The sequence below is a fragment of the Coregonus clupeaformis genome, chromosome 24, assembly GCF_020615455.1.
Source record: "Coregonus clupeaformis isolate EN_2021a chromosome 24, ASM2061545v1, whole genome shotgun sequence".
Classification (NCBI taxonomy): Eukaryota; Metazoa; Chordata; class Actinopteri; order Salmoniformes; family Salmonidae; genus Coregonus; species Coregonus clupeaformis.
In genome coordinates, this window is record NC_059215.1 from 7824479 (window position 1) to 7845257 (window position 20779).

General features: G+C 42.8%; 1 protein-coding gene across 1 annotated transcript in view; it reads right to left on the minus strand.

Annotated features, from left to right (window-relative positions):
- Nucleotides 1-18937, minus strand: part of LOC121538480 (immunoglobulin-like and fibronectin type III domain-containing protein 1) — a 45692-nt gene extending 26755 nt beyond the window's left edge. Inside the window, exons 1-8 of the mRNA XM_045207019.1 lie at nt 18883-18937; nt 16037-16072; nt 12175-12297; nt 11642-11781; nt 11458-11557; nt 11187-11231; nt 5432-5474; nt 183-372 (exon numbers count right to left, since the gene is read on the minus strand). Of these exons, the coding sequence (XP_045062954.1) occupies nt 183-372; nt 5432-5474; nt 11187-11231; nt 11458-11557; nt 11642-11781; nt 12175-12297; nt 16037-16072; nt 18883-18931 (726 nt within the window). The 5' untranslated portion in view covers nt 18932-18937. The remainder of the gene's footprint in view (nt 1-182; nt 373-5431; nt 5475-11186; nt 11232-11457; nt 11558-11641; nt 11782-12174; nt 12298-16036; nt 16073-18882) is intronic.
- Nucleotides 18938-20779: the final 1842 nt, after the last annotated feature.

Sequence of the window (20779 nt, forward strand, 5' to 3'; positions counted from 1 at the left end):
ATGACTTAATGTAGTTAACTGGTTACACTCAAATTAATCAGTGCCACCTTTGAGACATTATGAACCCTGAGGTTCATAGTGGTCATATAGGTTTTCACACAGTCCATTAGCTACATTATATGACCAGAAACAGTACACACAGAATAAGTTTTGCACATACTGAATGTGCCCAATTCTCAAACCTTGGCCTGTTCCTCCTCTCGCTCCTTTTTCTTCTCATTGAGTTTCTTCAGCATCACACGGAAGTCTTTGACACCAAACTCAGCACAGATTCGTTCATAATCCTTCCTGTCTGCAGTCATGATGATTTCCCAGAACCTTTCATCGATTTCTCCAGGTTCTTTCACTGCTTCCTGTTTGTCCACTCCCTTCCTGGTTGAAAAATGACAGAAGCATTACTTGAGTATTGGTACAAAACCATATAGGTTCTTAGTCAGTGGCGGTCGGTGCCGTTTAAGATGTGGGAGGATGATACTTTAAAAAAATTAACTTGGCCTTATTTCTATTACAGCATATTGGATGACTGTCATTCATGTTCCATTCACCCAGCTCAATGTAACATCGATAGGTTTAGGCTACTACATGATACTAGAATTTTCCCTGTACCCATCATGAGTTTGCTACAACCTAGCCTGTGAATGAAAGTTTACAACTTAGGTGCACAGGTCGAGAGAATTTTGAGTAATCAAGGTTACAGACAGTGACACATTCAATACCGCCTTGCACACTCTTGCCTGCATCTAGCTGATCTAGGGTGTAATCATTAGTCCAACAGTTGCAAACAAGAGTTTCTATTGGACAAATTCAGGTATTGTCACGCCCTGGCTCGGGGGACTCTCGTATGTTGAGCCAGGGTGTTAGTTTCTATGTTTTGTTGTGGGTTCTAGGTTATTGTATTTCTTTGTTTGAGTGACTCCCAATCAGAGGTAACGAGTGTCAGCTGTTGGCTCGTTGTCTCTGATTGGGAGCCATATTTAACTATCTGTCTTTCACGTTGTGTTTGTGGTTTCTTGTTCATTTCGGTTTGTGTTAAACTGTAGACGTCACGTTATCGTTTATTGTTTTGATCGTGTGATCAGTAATAAAAAGATATGTTCACCTTCAACGCTGCGCCTTGGTCCTCTATGTTAGACGATCGTGACAGAAGAAACCACCAAGATGGGACCAAGCAGCGTGTCCAGGAGCCATCGCCAGGGAGATCCCTCACAGATCTCCTTCGCCTCCTGGACTGGGTCAAGCCGAGGGAGGAAGACAAGGGCTTGACATTATGGCAGAAGGGCGAGAAGCTGGCGAGGGATATGGAGACGTGGTCCACGGGTAGGAGAGACGCCCCGAAAATTTTTAGGGGGGGGCTCACGACGGCGGACCAGCAGGAGGCCGCGATAGAGCGGTCCAGTGGGTTGCCGGAGAAGGCCGCCGGGTTACGGGGGCCACTGGTAGAAGAGGGGATGGAAGGTGTGGAGGCACGGCGAGAGGTACTGGCGTGTGTTGCCAGTCCGGTCCGGCCCGTTCCAGATCCCGGTGTAGAGCCAGTGGTGTGTGTCCCCAGTACGGTCCGGTCTATTCCTGCTCCCCGCACCGAACCTGCGGTGCGCGTCGCCAGCCCAGTCCGGCCCATTCCTGCTCCCCGCATCAAGTCTGTGGTGCGGCCTCGTCAGCCCGGCTCTGCCCGTTCCTGCTCCCCGCACCAGGTCTGTGGTGCGCGTCGCCAGCCCAGTCCGGCCCATTCCTGCTCCCCGCATCAAGCCTGTGGTGCGTCTCGTCAGCCCGGCTCTGCCCGTTCCTGCTCTCCGCACCAGGTCTGTGGTGCGGCGTCGCCAGCCCGGTCCGGCCCATTCCTGCTCCCCGCGTCAAGTCTGTGGTGCGTTCTCGTCAGCCCGGCTCTGCCCGTTCCTGCTCTCCGCACCAGGTCTGTGGTGCGCGTCGCCAGCCCGGTCCGGCCCATTCCTGCTCCCAGCACCAAGTCTGTGGGGCGGTTCGTCAGCCCTGTCCGGCCCGCTCCTGCTCCCCACACCAAGCCAGTGGTGTGCGTCGTCAGTGCAGCACGGCCCGTGCCTGTTCCCCACACCAAGCCAGTGGTGTGCGTCGTCGGTCCGGCACGGCACGTGCCTGTTCCACTGGAGCCGGATCCGCCGCCTAGGCGGAGTGCCCACCCGGTCCCTCCCCTGTTGTGTTTCGTTGGCGCGGTCGGAGTCCGCGCCTTTAGGGGGGGGTACTGTCACGCCCTGGCTCGGGGGACTCTCGTATGTTGAGCCAGGGTGTTAGTTTCTATGTTTTGTTGTGGGTTCTAGGTTATTGTATTTCTTTGTTTGAGTGACTCCCAATCAGAGGTAACGAGTGTCAGCTGTTGGCTCGTTGTCTCTGATTGGGAGCCATATTTAACTATCTGTCTTTCACGTTGTGTTTGTGGTTTCTTGTTCATTTCGGTTTGTGTTAAACTGTAGACGTCACGTTATCGTTTATTGTTTTGATCGTGTGATCAGTAATAAAAAGATATGTTCACCTTCAACGCTGCGCCTTGGTCCTCTATGTTAGACGATCGTGACAGGTATGTTTATCCCCGTTTCGTTTGCTTCCTTTTAAGAAAAGACATTCAACAGAATCGGCGTAATGAATACACCCCTGATCACACGCAAACACATTTCACTTTCATGCCAGACACATACAAACAGCTCGTTGTATATACAGTTGAAGTCGGAAGTTACACTTAGGTTGGAGTCATTGAAGCTCGTTTTTCAACCACTCCACAAATTTCTTGTTAACAAACTATAGTTTTTGGCAAGTCGGTTAGGACGTCTACTTTGTGCATGACACAAGTAATTTTTTCAACAACTGTTTACAGACAGATTATTTCACTTATAATTCACTGTATCACAATTCCAGTGGGTCAGAAGTTTACATACACTAAGTTGACTGTTCCTTTAAACAGCTTGGAAAATTCCAGAAAATTATGTCATGGCTTTAGATGCTTCTGGTGGCTAATTGACATAATTTGAGTCAATTGGAGGTGTACCTGTGGATGTATTTCAAGGCCTACCTTCTAACTCAGTGCCTCCTTACTTGACATCATGGGAAAATTATAAGAAATCAGCCAAGACCTCAGAAATTATTTTGTTGACCTCCACAAGTCTGGTTCATCCTTGGGACCTATTTCCAAACGCCTGAAGGTACCACGTTCATCTGTACAGACAATAGTACGCAAGTATAAACACCATGGGACCACGCAACCGTCATACCGCTCAGGAAGGAGACGCGTTCTGTCTCCTAGAGATGAACGTACTTTTGTAAATCAATCCCAGAACAACAGCAAAGGACCTTGTGAAGATGCTGGAGGAAACAGGTACAAAAGTATCTATATCCACAGTAAAACGAGTCCTATATCGACATAACCTGAAAGGCCGCTCAGCAAGGAAGAAGCCACTGCTCCAAAACGGCCATTAAAAAGCCAGACTACGGTTGCAACTGCACATGGGGACAAAGATCAAACCTTTTGGAGAAATGTCCTCTGGTCTGATGAAACAAAAATAGAACTGTTTAGCCATAATGACCATCGTTATGTTTGGAGGAAAAAGGGGGTACCTTGTAAGCCGAAGAACACCATCCCAACCGTGAAGCATGGGGTGGCAGCATCATGCTGTGGGGGTGCTTTGCTGCAGGAGGGACTGGTGCACTTCACAAAATAGATGGCATCATGAGGAAGGAAAATTATGTGGATATATTGAAGCAACATCTCAAGACATCAGTCAGGAAGTTAAAGCTTGGTCGCAAATGGGTCTTCCAAATGGACAATGACCCCAAGCATACTTCCAAAGTTGTGGCAAAATGGCTTAAGGACAACAAAGTCAAGGTATTGGAGTGGCCATCACAAAGCCCTGACCTCAATCCTATAGAACATTTGTGGGCAGAACTGAAAAAGTGTGTGCGAGCAAGAAGGCCTACAAACCTGACTCAGTTACACCAGCTCTGTCAGGAGGAATGGGCCAAAATTCACGCAACTTATTGTGGGAAGCTTGTGGAAGGCTACCCGAAACGTTTGACCGAAGTTAAACAATTTAAAGGCAATGCTACCAAATACTAATTGAGTGTATGTAAACTTCTGACCCACTGGGAATGTGATGAAAGAAATAAAAGATGAAATAAATAATTATCTCTACTATTATTCGGACATTTCACATTCTTAAAATAAAGTGATGATTCTAACTGACCTAAGACAGGGGATTTTTACTAGGATTAAATGTCAGGAACTGTGAAAAACTGAGTTTAAATGTATTTGGCTAAGGTGTATGTAAACTTCCGACTTCAACTGTATAATTCCTTCTCGCATCTATCTACGTTCTCTCCTCTCACCTTTTCCCTTTGCTTGTGGACTTCAGTGGACTACACATCAGCTGTCTGTGACCAGGCGAAAAAACTTTGCCAAACCAAACCTTCATATCATGACCGCTAACTGCTACAAACAGCCTACATCGTTGTCACGTCATAGTCAACATAGCTACTAGAACTAACACGTTAGTAAACCCGCTACAATCATGCAGTAAATTGTACTCAGTAGCAATCAGTTTAGCAGTTACACCGGCGGGCCCCAGTGGTAATAAATTAATAAAACCAAAAGCTTACCTTGACATGGAAGAGTTCCAGTGTTGGATAGCATAGCCAGCTAGCTAACATAGCATCTCTCTCTGTTTGAGCTGGGTGTTTGAGTAGGCTAAACTAGCTCCATTTGACACTAGCTAAGTAAGTGAAAGTGAAAGAAATTATACTACGAAATATAGCTAGCTCTCTCTCTCATTTCTCCTTAATTTTGGAATAAATTAATTTGTTCAAAACTGTTCAACTATTGTCTTTCTCTCTCTTTGAGTCAACTACTCACCACATTTTATGCACTGCAGTGCTAGCTAGCTGTAGTTTATTCTTTCAGTACTTGATTCATTCTCTGATCCTTTGATCGGGTGGACAACATGTCAGTTCATGCTGCAAGAGCTCTGATAGGTTACTGTGGAAGTCTATGGAAGGGGGTGAGATCCATGAGCCTCATAGGTTTTGTATTGAAGTCAATGTACACAGAAGAGGACAGAAGCTAGCTGTCCTCCGGCTACACCATGGTGCTACCCTACAGAGTGCTACTGAGGCTACTGTAGAACTTCATTGCAAAACAGTGTGTTTTAATCAATTATTTGGTGACATGTGAATATATTTAGTATAGTTTTATCTAAAAATGATTTTTATTTTTATGAAATTCACTGAGTAGGAAGGTCTTCCCTTCCTCCTCTGAGGAGCCTCCTCTGATCTTAGTCTCCCCATTTTCATTGTGGTCATCCCATCGCACTGTTTTGTCAGGCACAGAGGTCCCTGTTTACAAATACATGTAATGTCAATAGAATGATCTGGTTAGTGATATCATGATATCATGAATCATCATCTCATATCTTACCTTTTTCTGAGCAATTTCCTGAACTCTGCTGGATCTACTGAACCTAAACAAAATAAAGGACACTCAATGTTACCCAACTTAATGTAAAGTGACAGAATACCAGTGGAGTCTGGTGGGAGAAGCTATAGGAGGGGATCATTGTAATGGCTGGAATGGAATAAATGGAACAGTATAAAACTCCTCAAACACATGGAAACCACGTTTGACTCCGTTCTATTTATGCCATTCCAGCCATTACAATGTGCCTGTCCTCCTATAGCTCTTCCCATTAGCCTCCACTGCAGAATACCCACTGGGCAAAAACTGGTTGAATCAATGTTGTTACATAATTTTAACAAAATAAATCAATGTGATGACGTTGAATCAATGTGAAAAACTGATTGGATTTGCAAAAAGTCATCAATGTAAGGGAATTTTGTCTTTTTTCACCCAACTTTTAACCTAAATTAACTCCAATGGCATGGTGAATTTGTTTTTGGATTTCATGTTGAATTCACAGTAGCTGACAACTCAACCAAATGTAAATCAAACTAGACATTGAACTGACGCCTGTGCCCAGTGGGTAGTCAGATTAAATATCTGCTTCTCATAACACGTTATTTGGATAGTCCCAAATAGATGTTCAAGTAACTGTCAACAAACTATTCAACCAACTACTCACTACCCAGAGTTTGATAGTTTGAACATCTATAGATCGTCTATATATCCAAATGTCAAAAAGTGGTGCTATTGGTGGTGGAGTGTTCAGTAAGGAGGAAACTAGATGGTAACAGGCCAGCTAAACCAGACTCATGTTTTCAGAGCAGGATACCATCATATTAATTTAAATGAAACCAGGCATAAGAGCGCCGGCTATGTGAGATTATGCTTTGGTTCTATTTTCAAAATTTCAACATGCAGCTCACGCCCGAGAACAGGATAAAATGTCTCATTCTGCTCAAGGCAGCAAAAAGTAACGATTCCAATGTAGCAGATAAAAAGCGTACTGTTTTCTCAATGCCCCATTGTAGTTGTGCAATGCCCATGGTGAGGCGGTTACTTTTTACTGTGATGTAGGTAAATAAGCAGTAGCAAATGTATGTACAATATGTACAAAGTATATACAGTGCTTTCGGGAAAGTATTCAGACCCCTTGATATTTTCTACATTTTGTTACGTTACAGCCTTATTCTAAAATGGATTGTTTTTCCCCTTCATCTACACACAATACCCCCTAATGACGACGCAAAAACAGGTTTTTAGAAATGTTTGCGAATTTATAAAAAATAAACAACTGAAATATGACCTTTACATAAGTATTCAGACCCTTTACTCAGTACTTTGTTGAAGCACCTTTGGCAGCGATTACAGCCTCAAGTCTTCTTGGGTATGATGCTACAAGCTTGGCACACCTGTATTTGGGGATTTTCTACCCTTCTTCTCCGCAGAGCCTGTCAAGCTCGGTCAGGTTGGATGGGGAGCGTCGCTGCACAGCTATTTTCAGGTCTCTCCAGAGATGTTAGATTGGGTTCAAGTCCAGGCTCCGGCTGGGCCACTCAAGGACATTCAGAGACTTGTCCCGAAGCCACTCCTGCGTTGTCTTGGCTGTGTGCTTAGGGTCATTGTCCTGTTGGAAGGTGAACCTTCGCCCCAGTCTGAGGTCCTGAGCGCTCTGGAGCAGGTTTCATCAAGGATCTCCCTGTACTTGGCTCCGTTAATCTTTTCCTCGATCCTGACTAGTCTCCCAGTCCCTGCCGCTGAAAAATATCCTCACAGCATGATGCTGCCACCACCATGCTACACCATAGGGATGGTGCCAGGTTTCCTCCAGACGTGACGCTTTGCATTCAGGCCAAAGAGTTCAATCTTTGTTTCATCAGACCAGAGAATCTTGTTTCTCATGGTCTGAGTCCTTTAGATGCCTTTTGACAAACTCCAAGCGGGCTGTCATGTGCCTTTTACTGAGGAGTGGCTTCTGTCGTGGTGAAAAGTTTTGAGAATGACACAAATACAAATTTTCACAAAGTCTGCTGCCTCAGTTTTGATGATGGCAATTTGCATATACTCCAGAATGTCATGAAGAGTGATCAGATGAATTGCAATTAATTGCAAAGTCCCTCTTTGCCATGAAAATGAACTTAATCCCCAAAAAACATTTCCACTGCATTTCAGCCCTGCCACAAAAGGACCAGCTGCCATCATGTCAGTGCTTCTCTCATTAACACAGGTGAGAGTGTTGACGAGGACAAGGCTGGAGATCACTCTGTCATGCTGATTGAGTTAGAATAACAGACTGGAAGCTGTAAAAGGAGGGTGGCGCTTGAAATCATCGTTCTTCCTCTGTTAACCATGGTTACCTGCAAGGAAACACGTGCCGTCATCATTGCTTTGCACAAAAAGGGCTTCACAGGCAAGGATATTGCTGCTAGTAAGATTGCACCTAAATTAACCATTTATCGGATCATCAAGAACTTCAAGAAGAGAGGTTGAATTGTTGTGAAGAAGGCGTCAGGGCGCCCAAGAAAAATCCAGCAAGCGCCAGGACCGTCTCCTAAAGTTGATTCAGCTGCGGGATCGGGGCACCACCAGTGCAGAGCTTGCTCAGGAATGGCAGCAGGCAGGTGTGAGTGCATCTGCACGCACAGTGAGGCAAAGACTTTTGGAGGATGGCCTGGTGTCAAGAAGGGCAGCAAAGAAGCCACTTCTCTCCAGGAAAAACATCAGGGCAGACTGATATTCTGCAAAAGGTACAGGGATTGGACTGCTGAGGACTGGGGTAAAGTCATTTTCTCTGATGAATCCCCATTCCGATTGTTTGGGGCATCCGGAAAACACCTTGTCCGGAGAAGACAAGGTGAGTGCTACCATCAGTCCTGTGTCATGCCAACAGTAAAACATCCTGAGACCATTCATGTGTGGGGTTGCTTCTCAGCCAAGGGAGTGGGCTCACTCACAATTTTTCCTAAGAACACAGCCACGAATAAAGAATGGTACCAACACATCCTCTGAGAGCAACTTCTCCCAACCATCCAAGAACAGTTTGGTGACAACCAATGCCTTTTCCAGCATGAAGGAGCACCTTGCCATAAGGCAAAAGTGATAACTAAGTGGCTCGGGGAACAAAACATCGACATTTTGGGTCCATGACCAGGAAACTCCCCTTAATCCCATTGAGAACTTGTGGTCAATCATCAAGAGGCGGGTGGACAAACAAAAACCCACAAATTCTGACAAACTCCAAGCATTGATTATGCAAGAATGGGCTGCCATCAGTCAGGATGTGGCCAAAAAGTGAATTGACAGCATGCCAGGGCGGATTGCAGAGGTCTAGAAAAAGAAGGGTCAACACTGCAAATATTGACTCTTTGCATAAAGGTAATGTAATTGTCAATAAAAGCCTTTGACACTTATGGAATGCTTGTAATTATACTTCAGTATACCATAGTAACATCTGACAAAAATATCTCATAACACTGAAGCAGCGAACTTTGTGAAGACCAATACTTGTGTCATTCTCAAAACCTTTGACCACGACTATTATAAAGGCCTGATTGGTGGAGTGCTGCAGAGATGGTTGTCCTTCTGGAAGTTTCTCCCATCTCCACAGATTAACTCTGGAGCTCTGTCAGAGTGACCGTCGGGTTCTTGGTCACCTCCCTGACCAAGGCCCTTCTCCTCTGAGTGCTCAGTTTGGCTGAGCTCTAGGAAGAGTCTTGATGGTTCCAAACTTCTTCCATGTAAGAATGATGGAGGCCACTGTGTTCTTGGGGACCTTCAAATCCGCGGACATTTTTTGGTACCCTTCCCCAGATCTGTCTCGGAGCTTTAAGGACAATTCCTTTGACCTCATGGCTTGGTTTTTGCTCTGACATGCACTGTCAACTGTGGGACCTTCTATAGACAGGTGTGTGCCTTTCCAAATCATGTCCAATCAATTGAATTTACCACAGGTGGACTCCAATCAAGTTATAGAAACATATCAAGGATGATCAATGGAAAATTGATGCACCTGAGCTCAATTTCGAGTCTCATAGCAAACGGTCTGAATACTTATGTAAATAAAGTATTTCTGTTTTTAAATGTTAATACATTTGCAAAAATGTCTAAAAACCTGTTTTCACTTTGTCATTATGGGGTATTGCATGTAGATTGATGAGGATTTTTTAACAATGAAATCCATTTTAGAATAAGGCTGTAACATAACAAAATGCAAAAATTCAAGGGGTTTGAATACTTTCCGAATGCACTGTATACACAAAGAAAAGAGGGTTCCTCAAGGGTTCTTTGGGAAGAATGTGGAATCATACTGACTCTAATAACCCTTTGAGCCCTTCAATAGTTCTTTGCTGTTCTCAAATGGATTCTTTGCTCTGAGTGATAATTAAAATGTAGGGGCGGCGGTTCATTCTAATATTTTTGGGTGTGGTTTGCGCACAGCTCTTTTTGTGTCATTGTGCCATTATATGCTACGCATGACTATGGCCAGTGTCAGAGTCTTGTGAAAGAATCACACAATATGGACTTGTGTCAACTGAGACACAGTAGTTCACAAATCTCTCCTCAGGGACCCCCAGCCGTTCCAGAGCTAGTGTATAAAATCCTGGTCTTCTTCTCTGCTTTTCAAATACAAAATCTGAACACTTATTCCACTACCACAAAAATAATTTTCAAAAGCTAAAGCAAGTACCACAATTTTACTTCATGTAAAATTACCATCTAGTTCATATTTAACAATGGTTTTGCATGTGTCACTGAGCTGGAAGTTGAAAGACAAACGCGTTTGAATGGCTTTGGGCTACATGACGTTAATACAAAACAATAAACAGGACGATGAACAGACAGGAAAATAAACTGGACAGAAATCAAATAATAAGTAAACCAAAGTCAAAACCAAGATTTTAAGGGCTTAATAATGCCCGATAATAGCCATGTAGCAATCTGTCCCCTGAATGGCTGCAAGAGGAATGACAGAGCTTACATATGTTTCCATTAAGGCCTCACATTTCAATATAAGCCTACCACTGCAACAAATTAACAAATAATGGAATGATTTTTTTAAAATTTTGTGGCCCATGAGAGGGCCACAAAAACACATTCAGGTAATACAAGCACACAATTACCATAAATACACACTTAAATTATTAGTGGAGAACCATGCCTAAGTATTAAATTAAACAGGGTACACATTGCTCTCCCCCTGGGATTTAGCCAACGGGGCATTACCCAACACAAAGGATGGACGAACACAAGGACGAACGTAGTTCTGGTTGATACGCCCCCTTCCTGAGCACGACAAAAGGAACAAACATTTCACCTCTTAAATTACGAGGAATCAAAGGTAAGTTCTAACCATTACTTAACATAGGAATAGCGATCCTAATAATAAAATATGTGCACTTTGTAGTGGTAACATTAATACCCAAAAAGCATGATTAACAGGGTGAAACTAGTGGAGCAACAAACAAATGTTTGGCGCCAAAACCAATTGAATGACTGCATCCTACAAACTTCCCATACGTTTCTTTCTCTTTTAAAAGTTTTACATGTTGGTTAATGATCAACAGTACCAGATGACATGGTAAGCAAACACATAAATGCAATTATTAAATGTGCTTTTCATAATTAATAAATGGTTTCCATAAGCAATGCTGTTTTTTTAGAGAGCAGGTCAGAATATTAGGCCACGGTTTGACACATCTCCTCCAAATACTCTGCCTCTTTTGTAGGTTTCTTACTTTTATCATGGATGGATGGATGAATGAATGAAAAGACCCACCTATGTCTTCTAACTGCTCCATGGCCTTCTGCTTCTTGAATCCAACTAATAACAGATGTTTAGGATTAGCACCAAATACAAAGACTCAACTGTAGCTCAGTTGGTAGAGCTTGGCGCTTGCAACGCCAGGGTTGTGGGTTCGTTTCCCACGGGGGGCCAGTATGAAAATGTATGCACTCACTAACTGTAAGTCGCTCTGGATAAGAGCGTCTGCTAAATGAGTCAAATGTAAAGTAAGTTATATGAAGTGTAAAGAAACAAGCATTCTCACCCTCAATCACATTCAATGCAGCGGTGCAAATAGCCTTGCCATATTCATTGGTAGCATAGCATTTGTAAGTGTCTGCCTCCTCTCCAGACACTCTGGGAATCTGGTGAAATAAATTAACTGTTTAATCACAACTGAACAGAATCATGGGTTATATGCACACTCTTGTGCACAAGTTTAGACTCACCTCTAAAGTGTATTCACCAGTAGGTTCATCATATTTCTTTTGAAATCTTTCTGTGTCTGACATATCCCCTTTAGCTCTTCCCCATGTCACCTCTGGTTTGGGATCCCCACACACATGGGCTTTGAAAATTGCTAATTTACCTGTAGGATGAGCAAAAACATTGATTCATTATAAAATACCCCAATCCCAACGTGAAAAAGGATTGAAAGGAATGTGAGTCTTATTTAGTTATTGCTTGCTTTTGTAAAGTCTACCAACCTTGCCAGCAGGCATGCCAGCTAAGATAGTTAGACAAGCTAGCTACTCTAACTTGATTGATAGCCTGAAATGGCTTCTTGGTAGCTAGTTATGAGTTTGGGAGATTGGGAACTTATAGTATTACAGAGAAAAAAAATGTATTTAAAAATGTTTGACAAATCTTAGGGGGCACGTGCCCCTGTGCCAACTATGGGCATGACGCCTCTGAGCACATAGACCAACACTAAGAGGGCCTAGGCCTGATAAAGATCTCCTATAACACCCTGGGGGCTCACCCTCTTGAATGGTTAGAGCGATGGGTTTGCGAAGGAAGTCTGGGGTGCTCTTGCCCTCCGGTAGATCCTCTATAAACTGCGTGATCATAACCCCAGGGACCTTGGACCTCTTCTTGATGCCAGCTGGAGAAAAGATGAGAAGCAAGAGAAAAATAAGTCTGATTAAGCCCCAACAAATGTTAAACAAAAACATAAATCCAACCAATGAATAAAAACATGAACTGCACAAAAATGTAATTGATCAATTATTAAAAACCTACACTCGATCCCTCCGATGTCAACAACTACAGACCAGTATCCCCTCTTTCTTTTCTCTCCAAAACTCTTGAGCGTGCCGTCTATAGCCAACTCTCCTGCTATCTCTCTCAGAATGACCTTCTTGATCCAAACCAGTCAGGTTTCAAGACTGGTCATTCAACTGAGACTGCTCTTCTCTGTGTCACGGAGGCTCTCCGCACTGCTAAAGCTAACTCTCTCTCCTCTGCTCTTATCCTTCTAGACCTATCTGCTGCCTTTGATACTGTGAACCATCAGATCCTCCTCTCCACCCTCTCCGAGTTAGGCATCTCCAGCGCTGCTCACTCTTGGATTGCGTCCTACCTGACAGGTCGCTCCTACCAGGTGGCGTGGCGAGAATCTGTCTCCGCACCACGTGCTCTCATCACTGGTGTCCCCCAGGGCTCAGTTCTAGGCCCTCTCCTATTCTCTCTATACACCAAGTCACTTGGCTCTGTCATATCCTCACATGGTCTCTCCTATCATTGCTACGCAGACAACACACAATTCATTTTCTCCTTTCCCCCTTCTGATAACCAGGTGGCGAATCGCATCTCTGCATGTCTGGCAGACATATCAGTGTGGATGTCGGATCACCACCTCAAGCTGAACCTCGGCAAGACGGAGCTGCTCTTCCTCCTGGGGAAGGACTGCCCGCTCCATGATCTCGCCATCACGGTTGACAACTCCATTGTGTCCTCCTCCCAGAGTGCAAAGAACCTTGGCGTGACCCTGGGGGACACCCTGTCGTTCTCCGCTAACATCAAAGTGGTGACCCGATCCTGCAGGTTCATGCTCTACAACATTCGCAGAGTACGACCCTGCCTTACACAGAAAGCGGCACAGGTCCTAATCCAGGCACTTGTCATCTCCCGTCTCGATTACTGCAACTCGCTGTTGGCTGGGCTCCCTGCCTGTGCCATTAAACCCCTACAACTTATCCAGAACGCTGCAGCCCGTCTGGTGTTCAACCTTTCCAAGTTCTCTCATGTCACCCGGCTCCTCCGCACACTCCACTGGCTTCCAGTTGAGGCTCGCATCTACTACAAGACCATGGTGCTTGCCTACGGAGCTGAGGGGAATGGCACCTCCTTACCTTCAGGCTCTGATCAGACCCTACACCCAAACGAGGCCTTAGTCCAGCCTCTCTCAGCCTATTGCGGACAGTCTTAGTAATGATGGCGAGATTGTGCGTTCCTGGTGTAACTCGGGCAGTTGTTGTTGCCATCCTGTACCTGTCCCGCAGGTGTGATGTTCGGATGTACCTGTGCAGGTGTTGTTACACGTGGTCTGCCACTGCGGGGACGATCAGATGTCCGTCCTGTCTCCCTGTAGCGCTGTCTTAGGCGTCATTGCCCTGGCCACATCTGCAGTCCTCATGCCTCCTTGCAGCATGCCTAAGGCATGTTCACGCAGATGAGCAGGGACCCTGGGCATCTTTCTTTTGGTGTTTTTCAGAGTCAGTAGAAAGGCCTCTTTAGTGTCCTAAGTTTTCATAACTGTGACCTTCATTAGCTGTTAGTGTCTTAACGACTGTTCCACAGGTGCATGTTCATTAATTGTTTATGGTTCATTTAACAAGCATGGGAAACAGTGTTTAAACCCTTTACAATGAAGATCTGTGAAGTTAGTTGGATTTTTACAAATTATCTTTGAAAGACAGGGTACTGAAAAAGGGACGTTTAATTTTTTGCTGAGTTTATATATACTGTATATATATATCCAGTACCAGTCAAAAGTTTGGACGCACCTACTCATTCAAGGGTTTTTCTTAATTTGTACTATTTTTTACATTGTAGAATAATAGTGAAGACATCAAAACTATGAAATAACACATATGGAATCATGTAGTAACCGAAAAAGTGTTAAACAAATCAAAATATATTTTATATTTGAGATTCTTCAAATAGCCACCCTTTGCCTTGATTCTCTCAAACAGCTTCACCTGGAAAGCTTTTCCAACAGTCTTGAAGGAGTTCACACATATGCTGAGCACTTGTTGGATGCTTTTCCTTCACTCTGCTGTCTGACTCATCCCAAACTATCTCAATTGGGTTGAGGTTGGGGGATTGTGGAGGCCAGGTCATCTGATGCAGCACTCTATCACTCTCCTTTTTGGTCAAATAGCCCTTACACAGCCTGGAGGTGTGTTGGGTCATTGTCTTGTTGAAAAACAAATGATAGTCCCACTAAGTCCAAACCAGATGGGATGGCGTATCGCTGCAGAATGCTTTGGTAGTCATGCTGGTTAAGTGTGCCTTGAATTCTAAATAAATCACAGACAGTGTCACCAGCAAAGCAACCCCACACCATAACACCTCCTCCTCCATGCTTTACGGTTGGAAATACACATGCGGAGATTATCCGATCACCCACACTGCGTCTCACAAAGACACCAAAAATCTCCAATTTCTATCGGTCTAATGTCCATTGCTCGTGTTTCTTGGCCCAAGCAGGTCCCTTCCTCTTATTGGTGTCCTTTAGTAGTGGTTTCTTTGCAGCAATTCGACCATGAAGGCCTGATTCACACAGTCCCCTCTGAACAGTTGATGTTGAGATGTGTCTGTTACTTGAACTGTGAAGCATTTATTTGGGCTGCAATTTCTGAAGCTGGTAACTCTAATGCACTTATCCTCTGCAGCAGAGGTAACTCTGGGTCTTCCTTTCCTGTGGCGGTCCTCATGACAGCCAGTTTCATCATAGCGCTTGATCGTTTTTGCGACTGCACTTGAAGAAACTTTCAAAGTTCTTGAAACTGGTACTGTATATATATATATATATATATATATATATATACATGTGTATATATATATCTTTAACATATTATGCATCTGCTGCATCTCTGGCCAGGTTGTTTATTTTGCATGACCTAAATTTAGGTTGGGCTTTAGCTGACTTCTTATCCCTACCAGCAGATGTCAGTCATGACATGCTTTTCCACAAGTGAGGTACTGGAAATGGTTCCAATGCCTTTGCTGTTCACATGACAGGACAATAAACATCCAAAATGCACTGGGCAGACAATTGTTTACAAACTATTCTTGTCCTTGAATGTGAATAGCATTTTACATTTTCACACAGGAGAATGGCTCAGAGTTTTAGGAAGTTTTTTGTCACATCAGAGTTTTTGTATTTTTATATTTTACGTAGCAGAATGTAGACATCAAAGGTAAACCAACATCTTTATGCTGAAGTACATTGATTACAGTTTACCTCTGTCTTACCATTTCTTAAGAAAATAAACATTTATATTTCCCGGTATGTGCATTCCAGGGGAACGGGCATCAATAATACATACTACACAATCTCCTTAAACATGAATACAACACAGATACTATACCACTGTTGTTTGAATCAAAAATAGCTTGAACATTTTGTTTGTTTGTGTTTTTCATCTTCAAATCTGACCAGAGTTCAGATCTGCCCTGAAGGCAGAATGAGGTTAACTGATTTAATTAATTGCCCAGAATATTTCTAATCTCAGGACAACCAATCAAAATCAATTGACCTCAATGTATGGAATTTGAAAACCAAAACACCAGTGAGTGAAAAAGCTAAACTTGCTTTTTGATCATCACTGTCCTACCTTTTTTATCTTCTTCCTGTTCAGCCTCTGAAGGGCCTGGGCGTGCAAAGACAAAGGGATGACATGGAAGCAGAGGGGACAAGAAATATTAATCCTGGTAAGGACTTGGGGTGAGGGAGAGGAGAAGTACCTTTCTGGCAAAGACATGGTTGAGGCCTACTACTTTGGCAGAATGGCAGAGAGACAATAGAATCCTCATACATTACGGTATGTATGATAAAGACAGGATAGATTCCAACATGGAGACATACAATACATTTTTAACACTTAAAGCCATACATTAACAAATTAGGTAACATACTATTTAAGCCTTACAATACATCACCAAAAAGGCTCATATACTGTATGCCTAAAACAAGTAATGAAGGATTGTTGGCTTAAAGTAAAGTGTGACCAATTTAATAAAAGGGGGGAAAGACAAATACAGGTACAAAGACATTTCGCTAGATTTGGAATGTAGTTTTGTACATTTAAGGACAATAGTTAAAGACATATCCCTAATGAATTTAACTAATGCTACTACAAGGAGCAAGTTAGTAGGGCAATACAACTTCATTCATTTCTTGCAGATGTGTCTGAATCTCAGACAATTTCAGTGTTGTAGAGATTTTTTAAATCTCCTGTGAGACATGGTACTAGACCCTAGAGCTTGATTTCATGGTCCTCCCTCCCCATCCTCAGGGCAATTCCAATGTTCTTGTGTTTATGGTCAACTCTGATTGAATGGTTATATTTCAAAGAGCTGCCATTGTGTATAAAGGAGACAACCCTCCATTTGCGACTCGGCCTCATCTGCAATGTTCAATATTCAATGAGACTGAACATTAATTTGAAACCGAGTTCCATCCTGTCTTGTTCATTGTCTTGGGTCTTACAGTCGCCTCTTCTGAAACTGCTGATCGCTTGAAACAAGATGTTCTTATTTTGGTGACCAACATTTGATGTAATCAATTCCTTGTGTTGTGGTTTTTCTTGGGGTGGTTCATCTCATAATAGACTGTTCAGGCACCTTGGCACATCCATAGTGCCTGAGAGTTAAGAGTTGTCAGGAGCCCTGATATTGCCATTCTGTGGTCCTCAGTAGTATCTTTTTACACATTTACCATAAAGCAAATAGCTGAAATGTTTGTCTCATCAGTTCCTTTAGGGCCCACTAGCCACACTGCATGAATAAATAACCAAAGTACAATTTCTTCACTCCATTAGGTTCCCTAAGGACAGCCTTTTCGCAAAATGAAAAAAGGTCAAACAAATTCTCCTGTGCATGATGGGAAAATAATTGGTGCCAGAAAAAAATAGTTTGCATGATTAAAGCATTTTTGTAACCCAGCTATTATCAAACATAGTTTTACTTGGCCAGTATAAGTAGCAATGCTAAAGCAGGCTTTCTGCCAACATACACTATACAGTGCCGTGAAAAAGTATTTGCCCCCTTTCTGAGGCAGAAAAGCATCCCCAAACCATCACACTACCTTCACCATGCTTGACCGTTGGTATGAGGTTCTTACTGTGAAATGCAGTGTTTTGTTTTAGCCAGACATAATGGGACCCATCTCGTCCAAAAAGTTGACAAGTTTACCAAAAAGCACCTGGAAGCACCTGGATGATCATCAAGACTCTTGGAAGAATGTTCTATGGACAGATGAGTCAAAATTATAACTTTTTGGATGACATGGTTCCCATTATCCCATTAATGTTCAGAATAAGAAATATGCAAAAGTAAAGAAAATTAGAAAGGGGGCAAATACTTTTTCACAGCACTGTATATACCAAAGTATGTGGACACCCCTTCAAATTAGTATATTCGGCTAATTCAGCCACACCTGTTGCTGACAGGTGTTTAAAATCAAGCACACAGCCATGCAATCTCCATAGACAAACATTGGCCGTAGAATGGCCTTACTGAAGAGCTCAGTGACTTTCAACGTGGCACCGTCATAGGATGCCACCTTTCCAACAAATCAGTTTGTCATATTTCTACACTGCTAGAGCTGCCCCGGTCAACTGTAAGTGCTGTTATTGTGAAGTGGAAATGTCTAGGAGCAACAACGGCTAATTCGCAAAGTGGTAGGCCACACAAGCTCACAGAACGAGACCGCCGAGTGCTGAAGCGGTTGCAACACTCACTACCGACTTCCAAACTGCCTCTGGAAGCAAAGTCAGCACAAGAACTGTTAGTCGGGAGCTTCATGAAATGGGTTTCCATGGCCGAGCAGCCGCACATAAGCCTAAGATCATCATGCGCAATGTCAGGCGCCGGCTGGAGTGGTGTAAAGCTCGCCGCCATTGGACTCTGGAGCAGTGGAAATGCATTCTCTGGAGTGATGAATCACGCTTCACCATCTGGCAGTCTGACAGGTTTTGCAGATGCCAGGCAAATGCTATCTGCCTCAATGCTAGTGCCAACTGTAAAGTTTGGTGGAGGAGGAATAATGGTCTGGGGCTGTTTTTCATGGTTCGGTCTAGGCTCCTTATTTCCAGTGAAGGGAAATCTTAACACTACAGCATACAATGCCATTCTAGATGATTCTGTGCTTCCAAATTTGTGGCAACAGTTTGGGGAAGGCCCTTTCCTGTTTCAGCATGACAATGCCCCGTGCACAAAGTGAGGTCCATACACAAACGGTTCGATGAGCAGGTGTCCAAATACTTTTGGTCATGTGGAGAATGCTGCCAATATAGGCTACTGCAATACCACAGTGAACCACAAGGTCTTTCCATCTTTATTTTCTCTGGCAATAATTGGGGGCCTTCTGAAGATAACGCTTGATGTTTGATGTCTTCTCTGTCTTATGTACTGTACTGGAATTAGGAAGGAGAGAAAGGAACACTCATGTATACAGTACCTCCTTGGCCAGTGGCTGTCTGGTCTGTGACCTTTGACTTCTTCCACATCTTGGCAGATGTGTGTGTGATCCAAAAGCTCAGTCAGTCAGGGGGCTCTCTGTAAATGAAAACATAATGTAAACATAAATTGATTGATTACTTAGTTCCTGAACACAGCTGAGCTGTATGTCTGTCTCCAGAAGGCAATGTTGACATGTCATCTGTAAAGTGTTGCACTTGTTGAGGTGTCCATTAAATGTGAAGTGTGAAGGATGCATGTCGTGTTTGAACTTTAGGCTGATGCCCTTCTCCTGTTTGACTGATAGTGACCACTGCTCATAACAGTGACAATGACACATGCTCAGGGTGCACAGTGTGTTGTACTGGAGACTGTATTTCATCTTAAGAGATGAAACCTTCCTTGTTGTTTGCTGACAATATTCATTATTTATGGGATGCATATGATGGTGTATCTTGAGCAAGGCAAAGTGTCTGTGTGTGTGTGTGTGTGTGTGTGTGTGTGTGTGTGTTTCTAATAATCTGGTAAAGATACAGCATACAGTGCATTGCCATTCATCTTATTGTGTGGTGTTGTCTTTATAAACTGTCAGAAGCCAATTTAATTACATGGGATTCAGAAGATTTATTAACTTTCATTTAACAGCCAAGACTAACCCTGTGCATGTGATAGGGTACATACCTCATAAAACTATGACCATGCTATCACCAAGATTGTACAAATGACTGGAGTGGTTATACTTGAATAGGTAAGCAGATAGAAATAGTAAGGTCATCAAAGTTTTTTTTGATCTGATCTGATTGGTTAAAAAACAATTATTGGCAAAATATCAGAATTAGAGTGCCTGTGAAAATGCAGTCTAAGAATTGTCTTGCCAAAAAGTGGCAGACTAAGGTAATTGCAGCTGAAAAGCATAAGGGGCTTGGTTAGGGTTGCAAAGGGAGGGTATAATACTGGAAACATTCAAATTTTACAACTAAACTACCAGAATGTTGGTATCTTTCAAGGATTTTATGTAATCTATTACATAAAGTACCCTTTTGGGTACTTCACATTATCACAGATGTCTGTAATAATCTCTGGCCTTCTGTGTGGCTTTATCACATGTAAAATATATGAAATACTTTATTAACATGATTTTTAAATAAAGAATACAATGACAAAGCTGTAAAACAGTATCCTAAATATAAACCATCAACCAATTGAATACCATTGGTGTTTAATATGGGGGTTTCAGCATGAAATATCCTTTATATATATATATATATATATATTTATATATATATACTTTTATTTGTTTCACTGTCAACATGTATTTGTTGTCAATGTTTTGGCGTCAAACTGGTGGCAGTTGTGAAAAAAAGTCAATAGTTGGACAGGTTGCAGAGGTAATAAAAAAGATTAGATGCTTTTTTCATTATTTAGGCTATTTTCTCTTGAACCATATGATTTATCTACTAGAAACTCATGGACAATATGGACACTGATATAAACAAATTATAATATATATATATGAACACAGCATAAATTACCAACGCTACAATAGTTTGCCATAGATTTTCTGTTAATTACCAAAATTACAGAATATTTCGATAATTTGGTAAATTACTGGTAGCTTTGCAACACTAGTCTTGGTATGAGAGGCAATTCTCAAAAGTTTAGAGCTGTGGATATGTCTTATTATAAAGCACTTTGTGACAACTGCTGATGTAAAAAGGGCTTTATGAAATAAATGTGATTGATTATTAAGATAGCGGACCTTGTCAATAACGCACATGCTGTTCTAATTGAGCGTTCCATGCTCTAAGTCTAAACCATTTGAACTTCACTTGCATGTGTACCTGCCAACTGATACATAGTGAGAGGCTAAGCCTGGCGAAATATGGGCACAGACAGTT